The sequence below is a fragment of the Anser cygnoides genome, chromosome Z (genome assembly GCF_040182565.1).
Source record: "Anser cygnoides isolate HZ-2024a breed goose chromosome Z, Taihu_goose_T2T_genome, whole genome shotgun sequence".
NCBI lineage: Eukaryota > Metazoa > Chordata > Aves > Anseriformes > Anatidae > Anser > Anser cygnoides.
The window spans coordinates 82,381,885-82,394,826 of NC_089912.1; the positions used below are offsets into that span (position 1 = coordinate 82,381,885).

At 36.4% G+C, this 12,942-nt stretch overlaps 1 protein-coding gene across 5 annotated transcripts in view; it reads left to right on the top strand.

The window, feature by feature from the left end:
- Window positions 1-12,942, top strand: part of SMARCA2 (SWI/SNF related, matrix associated, actin dependent regulator of chromatin, subfamily a, member 2) — a 124,568-nt gene that overhangs the window by 43,417 nt on the left and 68,209 nt on the right. For all 5 annotated transcript variants that reach the window (XM_066988778.1, XM_066988779.1, XM_048050955.2 and 2 more), the window contains exons 10-15: window positions 1,282-1,452; window positions 5,603-5,656; window positions 7,260-7,390; window positions 7,595-7,655; window positions 10,402-10,502; window positions 10,849-10,996. In XM_066988778.1, coding sequence (XP_066844879.1) covers window positions 1,282-1,452; window positions 5,603-5,656; window positions 7,260-7,390; window positions 7,595-7,655; window positions 10,402-10,502; window positions 10,849-10,996 — 666 coding nt within the window. The remainder of the gene's footprint in view (window positions 1-1,281; window positions 1,453-5,602; window positions 5,657-7,259; window positions 7,391-7,594; window positions 7,656-10,401; window positions 10,503-10,848; window positions 10,997-12,942) is intronic.

Consider the following 12,942-nt stretch of genomic DNA (forward strand, 5'->3'; position numbering starts at 1 on the left):
GACATGAGGGAATGAAGCTGGGGAGGTTTGGGTTTTTGGGAAAAGGTTCTTCACTGAGGGAGAGTTGTTGGGCAGTGGAATAGGCTCCCTGAGGAAATGGTTATGGCACCAAGGCTGCCAGAGTTCAAAAAGCATTTAGACAATGCTCTCAGATGTATGGTTTAATTTTTAGGTCATCCTGTGTGAATCCAGGTGTTGGATTGTATGATCTCTGTGGGTTTTTTGCAGGATATTCAATGATTCTAGAACACTGTAATTTCCTTGATGTGGAGGGTTTTTTTCCATGATTTTTTTTTCCTATTAAAACTGTTGTAGATTTTCCAATCATTCCATGAGGGTAGGATATGTTTAGAATTATAAAATCCCTCAATTCCAGAGTCACTCAGGCTGACCATGAACTTGGGAGGTTTCTAGTCCAACCTCCTTCCCAAAGCAGTGTCAGCATGAAGGTCAAACCAGGTTTCTCAAGGCTTCTTTCAATCATGTCTTGAAAAATCTCTAAGATCTAGAAATGGCATAACTTCTCTGGGCCTCTGTTGCACTGCATGACTGGGGAAAAAAGTGTCTCCTAAAGTCCAGTCTGAGCCTCCACAGTTTCAACTTCAATCAAGGTCTCTTCCATGCTAGGGAAATTTGAAGCAGTATTTACAAGTGGTCTGACGAGGAACAAGCAGAGGAGGGTATAATCACTTCCCATGACCCTACTGGTAACATTCCTGTTGATATAGTCCAGGACGCTGTTGACCTTCTCTACTGTCAGGCCACATTGACAAATCCAGTTCAGAATAAATTGACATCCATGGATGGATGCAGTGGAGCTGTTCACCTGCCTGTGTCATTGTCAGGAGCTTTAGGACCCTGAACTTCATCAGGTTTGTGTTGGCCCATTTGTGGCCCATTTATTTTGCCTGTTCAGGTCCTTCTGAAGGGCAGCCAGCCCCAGCATATCAACTGGTGTCCCCTGTTTTATGTCATCTGACAACTTGACTATTGTCAAGTCTTTCATCTGTTACTATGGGTCACTGACAGAGATGTTAAACACATGTCCCAGGCAGACTTCTGTGGCACCCCTCGTGTTACTGGCTTCCAGGTAGGATATGACCCTTAATCCCAAGCATATGACTCTCTGGGCCTGGTCATCTAGTCTTTTCTTTATCCATCTACTTGTCTACCTACACAGATCGTAATGACCTAATCAAGATAACACATGATTATAGAGAGAGGAGTTGTTGGTATTCAAAAACATTTATGTCATGGCTCATGTTTGTTTTGTATTGCTAGGCTGAAGATGAAGAAGGCTACCGTAAGCTGATTGACCAAAAGAAGGATAGACGCCTGGCCTACCTATTGCAGCAGACAGACGAGTATGTGGCTAACTTGACTAATCTGGTATGGGAACATAAACAGGCACAAGCAGCCAAAGAAAAGAAGAAGAGGAGGAGAAGAAAGAAGGCAAGTAGTTACATCTGACATCTTTAAGCCATATCTTCTTCAAATACAATTTTAATGTTGATTAATATAGTGATCTCCAGTAGTCATATACATACCACAGTGTGTAAAGTCATCTACACTGCCTGATTCTTAACACTGAGTGAACTCTTCTTTCTCCACCGAAATCTGTAAGAAATTTGCTAACATTAATTCCCAAGAAGGCGAGGAGGCAAGACTAGAAAATTGTGGGTTGTTAACAATGATTTGCTAATAAACTTTCCAAAGGCAAAATTGGGCCAGATGTGTAAATTAAAATTAAAGTACTCAAGTGGATCCAATAGACCCAAAATAAGTTGTGAGAAGGTTAAAAGAGTCTCGTTTATGTAGTTGTTACATGCAGGATAACTTGCTTAGACCTCCTTATTCTGAACTTGGCTCGGCCCATCTTGTAGGACCATTGCAAGTAACTAGGAAGAACTTGAGTAGGTTTATAATAAAAAGGTATTCTGCCAGTAGTATGTTCATTGTGCATTCTTACCACTTAACTGAAACTTTTCAAAATTATCTTTGTTCATACTAAATATTTTACCATGTCAGAGAGACTGGTTGTGGAAACTGAACAGTGTTAGTTTTGAAAAATTTACGTTGTGTGTGAAATGATAACTAAACAATGATTTGCCATTTTGTGACCTATAAGTATCTTTAATTTCTTGCAGGATGGATTAGAGGATTTTTATAATCCTTTTCTGTGCCTGGTTTGCTACTAATTATTGATACAAATATAAACGTATCTACGTTGTTTACAGGCAGCACTCTAAATGTGCTAATAAATACCACCATATAACAACTTGTAATTTTGGAGATGAATGACCTCAGAAATACTCTGTATTTTCTTCTGTCACTCTCCAAAATGTCTGTAATTTTGTTGAGTATGTTGTTAATATATAGACACAGTCTCCTGCCTCCGCAGCTAAGATGTAATTTAAATGGAGTTTTTGACCCACAGTGCCTGTGAGAACAGACCTGATTTAGTGTACAGAATTCACAGTAGAGATGGTCCTTACTGAGAAAGTGTGGTGTGTACATGCACTGCTATAATAAAATGTTTGAATTCGACTGTCTATTGGGCTGTTTGCCTCTGTGATGCTCAGTTTAGCTGGTATGTGTGAGGAATAAAGCATCTTCCAGCAATGTCATTAAAGACATAATTTTCCTTCTCTGAAGTAAAATGGTAGTGTGTGCCATAAATATGCAGTGCTCATAAAAATCTAGGCCTCTTCCTGGCCTGAAAACTAACGGAAAATTAGTAGAAAAAAATCTGATCTCTGTCCTGATCAACTGCAACCTATTGCTTGTGATGATGCTCTCCATTAAGCTTTTGCTCACCTGTCAAGAATATAGGAGTGCACACAAATATTATCCTTTTTTAAAGAGTTATTTATAACTCTATGAATTTTCTTGTTGCATGGCTGCAGCACTCATTGAAGTTAGTGGCTGCCTTGTCATTTTCCTGGTCTTTATGTAGTATTTCCTATTCATAATATGTTTCCATGTATGTTTCATAATCCATATAAAGTGCAGATTAATCTACTAATGCCCGTAGTTAAGTGTTTCATGCTAAAAGAGAAATGAGATAAGAGAGGTCTTAGGATTTTCTCCTAAAAATCACAATGAGGAAGTAGATGGTGAAAAACGCTCACATTATATACTGTCCAAGTGAACCATATGTTTTTAAGAGAATAAAATTTCAGATGAGTCTGTGTTTTCTCAGGGACACAGTTTTGGGAAATCTTTGTGGTAGATTTTTTTTCTATTTTTTACATTGTAGTTGCACCTTCTGTCTCCAGCCTCCTGTTCAGCTCATGTCCCACTTACTTACATAGTCATAGATGGAAAAAAAATAGAGCAGATGAAATTTTCATCTGATGGGCCAGTTGAACTTGCTATGCAAACTTTCACCTTTCTCTGTAGGAGCTTTTCCTGTCCTTTTACTGTGGAATTTCCTACTTTTATAAAATTGGTTTTGCTATGTACATTAAAGAAATCTTTGTACTGCCCAAAACACAGCTGCAAGAAATCTGTTATTTTTTACATTCATCTCCTTTGAAATGTATGCTTCTGCTTTCCAAAATCCTTGTTAACCTAGGCTGTAAATGCTTGCTCTCACAGCAGGATCTGGGCTTTGCACAATGAAAAACATTGATGCTTACTGCTTTTTTGTGGTGGTGTGTTTGAGTTGTAAGCATTGACTATAGCTAAGCTGTAATAATCTTTACGTATTAGAAAACAGTCTCATATGCAGGATAATAGACACCTGTCTATTTCTTATTCATCCAAGGAAAAAATATTGTCATCCAGTATAGCCTGTTCGCTCGGCCAGACACATGTTATTGTAACTTACCCTACTATGAACTCTTCAGTTCTGGCACAGTTCCTTTCTCTGTCAACAGATGTACATGTTGCCCAGGAATGTTGAAGCAAGCAGCCTATTGATGTTCTAGACTGAGCATCAACTATTGTTGCATTGAGCAGGACCAATGATACTTGTATAGCTCAGAGAAATGTTTATAAGTCTCTCCTTTTTTTTGTTTATCTAAGAATATTATAGTTAATAAGTATTTTAAAGAAGAATATTATAGCTAATAAGTATTTTAAAGGCTTAAGGCCAGAATTGAGCTTAGCTGGAATCTTCCTTTTTGGTATTTCAAGTGAAAGAGTAATTAACAAAGATAATTAGGCATGTGTGCTGAAGTACGAAGGTTACATAAAAGAAATAAGAATAAACCTTTTCAAAATGTAGAATTGACCCATGTCTACCACTGCATGTTTGTCTGAGGTCCATGCCTTGGAAAATGGATTTTAAGGCAAAGAATTCAGTCTTGATGAGAAGCAGATATTGAGGATCATTGCGGTATTCAAAAGTTCAGCTATTCCTTAAGTGTATTTCTTCAATGAAAAAAAAAACAACAAACAAAACAACAGACAAATGGATTATATAAACTTATAGTACACACTAAAAATACACAAAAATTGTTTATCTATAAAATACAATTTTAAAGATCTGTTCTTGTTTTCTGTCTGATCTGTTTATATTTTTAACTCAAGTAAAACCATGCTGTACTTCAAAGCCTGCATTGTGATGGAAACAGAAGCTGGATTCTGGCCTTTCTTGCCCATTGTCAGAATTATTTAGGGAAGTGCCACTTAGGAAGGAAACAGTCTTCTGTTTTCTCATACCATCTTGATATTTTTGAATATTTTTGATTAAAATATTTTTGATACTTTGATGAAGAAACTCTGTGTTTCTCAGAGTGGTGCTTGGGAAGAAAAACATCCATCTTACTCCAACTAACATGCTCAGACTTCTTTTTCTCTGTAAATTGAGCAATTGTGGTCTGGACTTAATCGAGACAGTGCAAAGAATTGCCCAGATACCACTAGTTGTTAGTTGTCAGACTAATTAATTTACTTAAAAATAAATCATATACATACCCCGAATAAAAGTGTGCACACAAATACACAATCTGTGATGCTCTGTGACACCTCTGAAACTGAATTTAAATCAGATTAGAGGAAATTTGTAGTAAACCACATAAAAACAAGTTGCTATTTTATTTATATCAGCACAGTCTGTAGGTGCTAAGCTCTAGGTCTGGAGGCTACCTATTTCCTAGATGTAGATTTATTACAATGACTACAGTTGTTGTAGATAACTATAATCAAACCGCTTTGCTTGTGTGATAGTGACTGTACAAATCTCTATATCCACCCTCACTAAACTACATGCATCCCTGGCTATGCAGAAATGGAACGATACCTATTTATGGTCCAAAATGCTTAGATCACATCAGGTTGAGGTGGAATGGGCTAAAGTTGCACCGGAAAGGTTTAGGTTGGATATTAGGAAGAACTTTACTGAAAAGGTTGTTAGGCATTGGAATGGGCTGCCCAGGGAAGTGATTGAGTCACCATCCCTGGAGGTCTTTAAAAGACGTTTAGATGTTGAGCTTAGTGATATGGTTTAGTGGAGGACTTGGTAGTCTTAGGTCAGAGGTTGGACTCGGTGATCTTGGAGGTCTCTTCCAACCTAGATGATTCTGTGATTCTGGGAAGTATTCGCTATATACTGATGATCTGACCATGTTACTCTTCACTTCTTCATTTCTTATAGAAGGCTGAAGAAAATGCGGAAGGAATGGCATCTGGTCTTGGTCCTGATGGAGAGGTATGAATTTTATGATTTTACAACTTTTACAGTGATTGTTAATGTGATGAGTGCCATTGAAATAGCTTTACAATAAATCATGGCCGTAAATGCTCTAAGACCTATTGTTTCTAACCAGGAAAAAAAAACTATCCACATTAACATTTATGCTAAGGTTGTTTCTCTTCAGAAAACTAAAAACTGAAATAAAAATGTATTGAATGTATCAATGAGGAATGCCTTTTGGCTTTGTTATATGCTTAAAAGTAAATAATTTTCTTGCAACCCATGTGTAGATGTAATTTACTTTTTAAAATGTAGTTGTTGTAAACACAATACATTCTAGCTTTTCATTTAAAAAAAATGCATTATTGACACTGTTAATTATCTCTCAGACATAGGATAGGTTATAGTATAGAATCAGAATGGTTTGGGTTGGAAAGGACCTTAAAGATCATCTCATTCCAACCCCCCTGCCATTGACAGGCACACTTTCCACCTGGCCAGGTTGCTCAAAGCCCCATCCAGCCTGAGCTTGAACACTTCCTGGGATAGGGCATCCACAGCTTCTCTCGGCAACCTGTTCCAGCGCATCACTGCCCCAGTATTATGATGACTTAAGATATCTGAATGTTCTTTCTTACTCAAGCAAATAAAATTAATACCTTTTCTGTATAATTCTTTGCATAAGATTTTTTGCAGTAATCCAGCATATTCTTCCTCTGAGCTATTCTGTTAATGCTGTTTTTCTTTTCCATTTTATTTTTATATAAATATTTCAGAATGTTTTGTTATTTTACTTTTCATCTTTCTTATACTTTCAACTGACATTTTTTCTGATGTTACTATGGTAAAATCCTTTAATATAGTTGAAATTGTAGAAGGAAAATACATGTAACATCACTATATCTTCTGGAATTTGTGGAAAGGAGGCATGTTTTACACTCAGTCGCTTTTTTATAACCAGATTTTTTTTCATGTTCATATAAATTAGGAAAGGATGCTTCAGTAGAAGCAATAGTAGAAAGCAAAGAATTTTTAAATTAGAAATTCTGTGATTAAACAAGGAAATTAAAAAAAAAAAAGGCTCATCTGTATTTGGATATCACTGGAATCACTTGGATCACTGGAATTAGTTAAATGACTTCTGATTGCAGATGCTTTATGGGCATAATTGAAGAAGTCAGGACACCAAATCTTTTAAATGGATCTTCTTTACCTCGAAAGTTTGTGAAATTGTTACATCCTTATCTCTCCATATAGGAGAAAAGTCTATAAAGTTGATGTATGTTTTTTGTTGCAGATGTCCATTGGTATAAACAACTGTACAGATACATACCTTGTGTTTTCTTTTATAAAAATCAACAGTTTCTTTTGTTCAATGCTGCTCTTTTTAATTTATTTGGAATATTGTGTTATATTTGTGTATGTCACATAAAGATAATTTGCACACAAAAATACTGTGAGTCAGTGTGGATTGGTAGCCGTATGGGAAGCTGTGTCTGCTATTGAAACTCTGATGCTTGTTCAGATTTGTAATTTTGAAGATGCTATTCTTTTCATTATGCGTGACAAGGATGAAATTTAGTTGCCTTATGGTATGAGATTTTGTTTGAATTCTTAGCCCATAGATGAGAGCAGTCAGATGAGTGACCTTCCAGTCAAAGTGACTCACACTGAAACAGGCAAAGTTCTTCTTGGACCAGAAGCACCAAAAGCAAGTCAACTGGATGCTTGGCTGGAAATGAACCCTGGGTAAGTAGTTAGCATACAAATGGGCTGTTTCTTTCAATTTGCTTTTTTGTATTTTTTCATGGGCTTGTCCTAGTTATTCTTTTTTCTCTTTTGCCTTTCCATTCTCATTTTAATTTACTATATGTAAGATGAGTAGGACATTTATTGAATCTAATCCCTCATCCTTTTATTATCTGTAATCCATATTCTGTGTGTTCTTTACAGCTATGAAGTTGCTCCCAGGTCAGACAGTGAAGATGAAAGTGGTTCTGAATATGAAGAGGAGGTATGTGTCTTTAAATACACATATATAGATAGATAGTGACAAGTAATGCAGTAAAAAACAAGCTCATATCCCATGTGATATTTTCTTCTTTTTCATAAGGAAGGAAGGGAAGGTAATAGCATGTGTCCAGTTGTTTTAAGAATAATACAAACAGGAAAGACAACCGGTTTTGTAACTGCATTCAGTTCATAGAGTTTGTCCTTTATATATGCTGCAAATGCCTAACTGGAAACTGGGGAGAGGAAAGGGAAATAGTTTACTCTGATTATTAATAATCTTGACTCAGAGTATAAGCAAGTTCCTGTTTTAAAATATATAGTAAAAAAGGCTGTATGGGGGCTTTGTGCTGAATAAAGTTAACATCTTTCATGTTCATATATTGGAGGTTTTATTGGCAGTTCCAAGTAACACAGTTATTTATATATTATATTTATTAAAAAGTCAGGGATTTAGGTTCAGATAGTTCAAACTAAGTATATTTGATTCAGTAATTTAGTGGTGAATTAAATACTACTGTTACAAAATTTTGAAAAAAATCTTAGTCTTAAAATTAAGACATACAACGATCCTGATCCAGAAGGGTCTGTCGTGATCCGGAAGGTGTGGGGAGGGGTTGTAGCTGACCTGTAGGTGTACATGGATCACAACAGTGACCTCATGGGATTCCATGCTACACAAGGACAGGAGGCTTTGTTTACTAATGATTCCTGTTTATTATAAACCAACGCTAGCAAGAATACTGTGATTAATAAGGCAAATATATATGTGTATGTATGTGTGTGTGTGGATAAAAAGCTGTTAGATATAACAGATACTAAGGATATTGTGCCAGTTAATAGTAGCAGCAATTAGAGGCAGTAGGCACTTTGAGGTAGGAAAATCAGTAAGGTAGCAGCAGATATGGCTTGGTGATAATTGCAGGTTCAACAAACATATTAATAATAATGTGGCAGTGAAAATATTTATGGGTTACAAACTTACCAATATTATAACAGCAAATAGACTTATGGTAGCTTATATTTATCACTACTATACTACGTACACGTTCATTAAATTGCTGGTATCAAACGCATCAAACAGAATCCAGAAGTGTGGAGGGGAATCTAAAACTGTTCTCAGAGGAGACTGAGCATTCCCAGGAACAGTCCCAGAAGGGCAACCAAAGTAACAGATTGAGTCTTACTTTGAAGTTGGTCTGTTTTGTGAGGTGTGGAGTGTCACAGAGTTAATCCAACTTCTAGTGAAGCTTCAGCCTCTTTGAAGAGGAAAGAGAAACTAAAGCAAACAATAGAGAGAAAGGAGTACATGCAGCATGGGAAGCTTCTCAGAAGGAGAAGCTCTGTCTTGAGTAAAAATCAGGCTCTTTTTATATCATTGAAACACAAGAGGGCGTAGGACACCACCACTTTGGTGACCAAATAGGTGCTGTTAATTTTAGTTTTCTTTGTGAGACAGGCTATGATAATGTTTATTATTTTCCTTTATTTTCTTTAAACAAAAAATTTATTTTTCATGTTGATCCTACTTTCTCGGGTGATAACTTGCTCTTTACTTTATTGTTCCATTTATCAGTGGTATCTTCAGGATGCCTCTGGCATTACATATTCAGCCACACTTAAGTGATGCCCTTGGTTCCCAGGCTAAGTTCCTAGACTGAAGGCCAAGTTCTCAGGCCTGGTTTCCAGGCTGAGTTTTTAGGCTGGCAGTCATTTTCTCTTGTTTGTGTTGAGCAGTTATTTTATGTCAAAATCCTTCTCATTACAGTCAAGTTACCTCCTTAACTGCTTCCATCAGGATTGTAACACTAGATAGTCTGAATATTCAGTGCTTGCACAGCATTTTTCAGACAACAACTTTCTAAAGTAGAGGAAAACTGGGAAGTAGAGAAGGACCATGTTCAGTTAACAGGATAGTGGTAGAACTAGAATTTGGATCTTGTAAGTCTAGCAGTATTTACAATATTAGACCAAATAGACACTGAAACTGGTTGGGCTATCTGATGTTAAGAACACATGTCTTTGTAGGACTAATTACTGTTAATGTAATTTTATAAGACTGTGTCTATTAAGATGTCTGACAGCCTGATACCTGTCAGATTTGGGTGACACCATGTGATGTCATAGGAGGAATGTCAAAAGAAACGTGCCCTCATTTTTAGCACAGACTCTTTAGCAACAGTGTTGTTTAGAGTTAGGGAAATTGTTTTCAAAAGAATACACTTAAAAAACCTCAGAACACTGTTTTGTTCAGCTTCATTTCTGAGAATTCAAGTTGCTGGTTTTCTGTTGCAACTATAGGCAGAGGGCAAATTAAATGACGTTAAAAATACAATTTGTTTTTTAATTAAAATTAAAAAGCCTACCACTGCAGTACTTTCCATTTTTTTCAAGCTGTATTAAATTAGCATAAATCTGGAATACAATATAAAAATACGAATGGTTTGGAATCTACTCCATTAGTAGGGTAGACAGAGGAAGGCTTTTTAAAATAAAATGATTAAAGTGGAAATTAATTTTTATTTCAGAGTATTTTGACTTCATGTTGATTCATGTGTGTCAAAAATTATCATTTTTTATGCCACAGTGCAATTCTGTTGTAGCATAGGTGTAAGCTGAACTTCATGATTCAAGCTCCTGTGATAAGGCATTGACCAATGAAAGCTACCCGTTTGTGAATGCGCACTGAAGGTATTACTTAGGAAGATATTGTACTCACTAACACCTTTTTATTTTTCTGTCTGCTGTAGGATGATGAGGAAGAATCAAGTAGGTTAGAAGCAGATGAGAAGATACTTCTGGATCCTAACAGTGAGGAAGTTTCTGAGAAAGATGCTAAGCAAATCATTGAGTGAGTGTTCTTTAGATGCTGCTTTTCTTACGTGCTTCTTTTTGTTACGAATTCTGATTCCTTAGAAAGGGTTTCCCCAAGAATAGTTTGCTGTAGATTACAGTGAGTTGTAGTTGCTTCTCTGACAAGAACATCTGCAGAAGAAGGAATGTAATCATTCGGTATTAATTGTGTGCTCCTAAAAAAACACCTACCTTGCACCATACAGTGTACTAGACAAACTTTGGGATTTGCACTGTTTCTTTACACATACATATGTGAGCTATGGTCAAAAAACCTGTCTGGTGGTTTGGTTTTGGTCTGTTTGTTTGTGGGAATTTACTTTAGTTCTTTGTCTGCTTTCCAGGACAGCCAAACAAGATGTGGATGATGAATATAGCATGCAATATAGTGCTAGAGGGTCTCAATCCTACTACACTGTTGCCCATGCAATCACAGAAAGGGTGGAAAAGCAGTCTTCTCTTCTCATTAATGGCACATTAAAACATTATCAGGTGAGAAATCATTGAAACATTAAAGTGTTTAAAATTTGTATTGTGCTAGATATATTTCAATGTAGTATTTCAGGTGAAAAAATAAAAATTTGTTAAGGAGTACAAGAATTCAGTTTGGTTAGAAATTGGGAATTGTGGGCAGAGAAATAGTTATCTATCACAGATAATGTTTTATGCATAGTGCTCGAATAATAATACAACTTTATGCATGTAACATTGTAACTTTTTTTTTCATTGCAGACAAACAGTGTTTTGGTTTTGCTATTCTTGTTGACCTAGAGTTTCAGTTCTTCTGATTGTTTTCATCTGTGGTGGTTTAAATAGTATTTTTCTTCTTTTAATATTTAAAAGTTTAGGATTTAATCTTTTAATTAAAATCCCAATATTTCAATTGTAATTGTAACGCACTGATGCATTACAGTTTGGAAACAAGGAAAACATTTGCTATGGAGGATGATGTCACATACTCTTTACAGTCATTCAGTGGATTTAATAACTAAGAATTTCTGTTCTGACATAAGCTAAATTCATGTGTGATTGAAAATGTCCTTAACAGATGTTTTCAGCATTTCTGACATTGCAGAGTTTTCTAGGAAGCTCCAGCAACACTTGAATCTTTTATGCAGTCAGGCCACTATATTTGTATATCCACATAAAACAAAAAATAATACTTATTCACCAAAATGTCATAAAGATATGTATCTATTTGTACTTGCAAAGAACTAGAAGGAAGACTGTTTCCTAAGTGTGCAGAGTATTATGATTACAGTCCTTGCTTCCTGTGGTTCTCAGCACTGCCATCCATACAGTAGCTTGTTTAAGTTAATTAAAATTCAAGTGTTAAGCTGGTTCTCTATTTTTGAATCATTTCAATATTCCTATATTGGGCTCCTCACAGTGGCACACGGTGGGAGAACAAGCTACAGTGAACATAAGCTGAAACAGGAGGGTTTAGATTGGTTATACAGTGAAACATCTTCCCTGCAAGGACAACAGAGTAGTGGAGCAGGGTTTCAGAGAGGTTTTATCATCTCCATCCTGGGAGGTTTTCGGTCTTAGACCAGATGAAGCCCAGAGCAACATGGTTGAATCTGCTTTGGGCAGGGGATTGACGTAGTGAGACTGAATTATTATTGCACGGTCCTATTTGTTCATAGCAAAACTCCCCCTGAATTTAAATTCTTTGAATTCTTAGCACTTCTAGCTCTCTCACTTTGAGCCCTCATCATAAGAGGAAGTTGTCGTTCAGTGACTGATTTTGAAAATGCTGGGTTAAATAACCTTTCTGGCACCATTGAGGAGATCTGTTACTAAGACAAGATCTGACCATTCAGAGAAATATGCCACTTTCTCAGCTCTGAGACTTTCTTTATTTTTGCTGCCTCATTGTCAATATGTTGTCCAGCCTTTGCACCAAATGAAGCAGTAATTCAACAGATACATTCAGCAGCCTTGTTTACTGCATAATCCTGATTCGTTGTCTGGTAAGGTTTATTTGGTGCAATAAATGAAGTCAGTGTATAACAATACTAATTTGATGGCCGTATTGGCTTAAAATACCCATGGACAGGATTGTGACACTTCTTTTACTTCCTAAATTCTAATTACTTAAGCAGTACAGAAATGTTATTAATTTATGCAGATCTGTGTACAATTTTCCTCTGTGTTACAGAGCAAAATAATTCAGTCTGTAGAGTCAGACATACTCGCAGGGATTACCAATTAGAGCAGGTCCTTCAGCTGCTTAATGTGATATCTAGCAATTGAATGCGGAGTTTTGTTCTTCACAGTGTGTTTTCTTTACAGTGATTGCTACCACTAGAAATAAGAGGCACACTCCTCTAAGGAGCTTTATGGAAGGAGCATTGAGACTTGGCCTTGATTCTAGCAAGAACATTCTGAAAGAGTCTGTTTTGCAGCTGTCTCCTTGTCTCCCTGTACTTCTC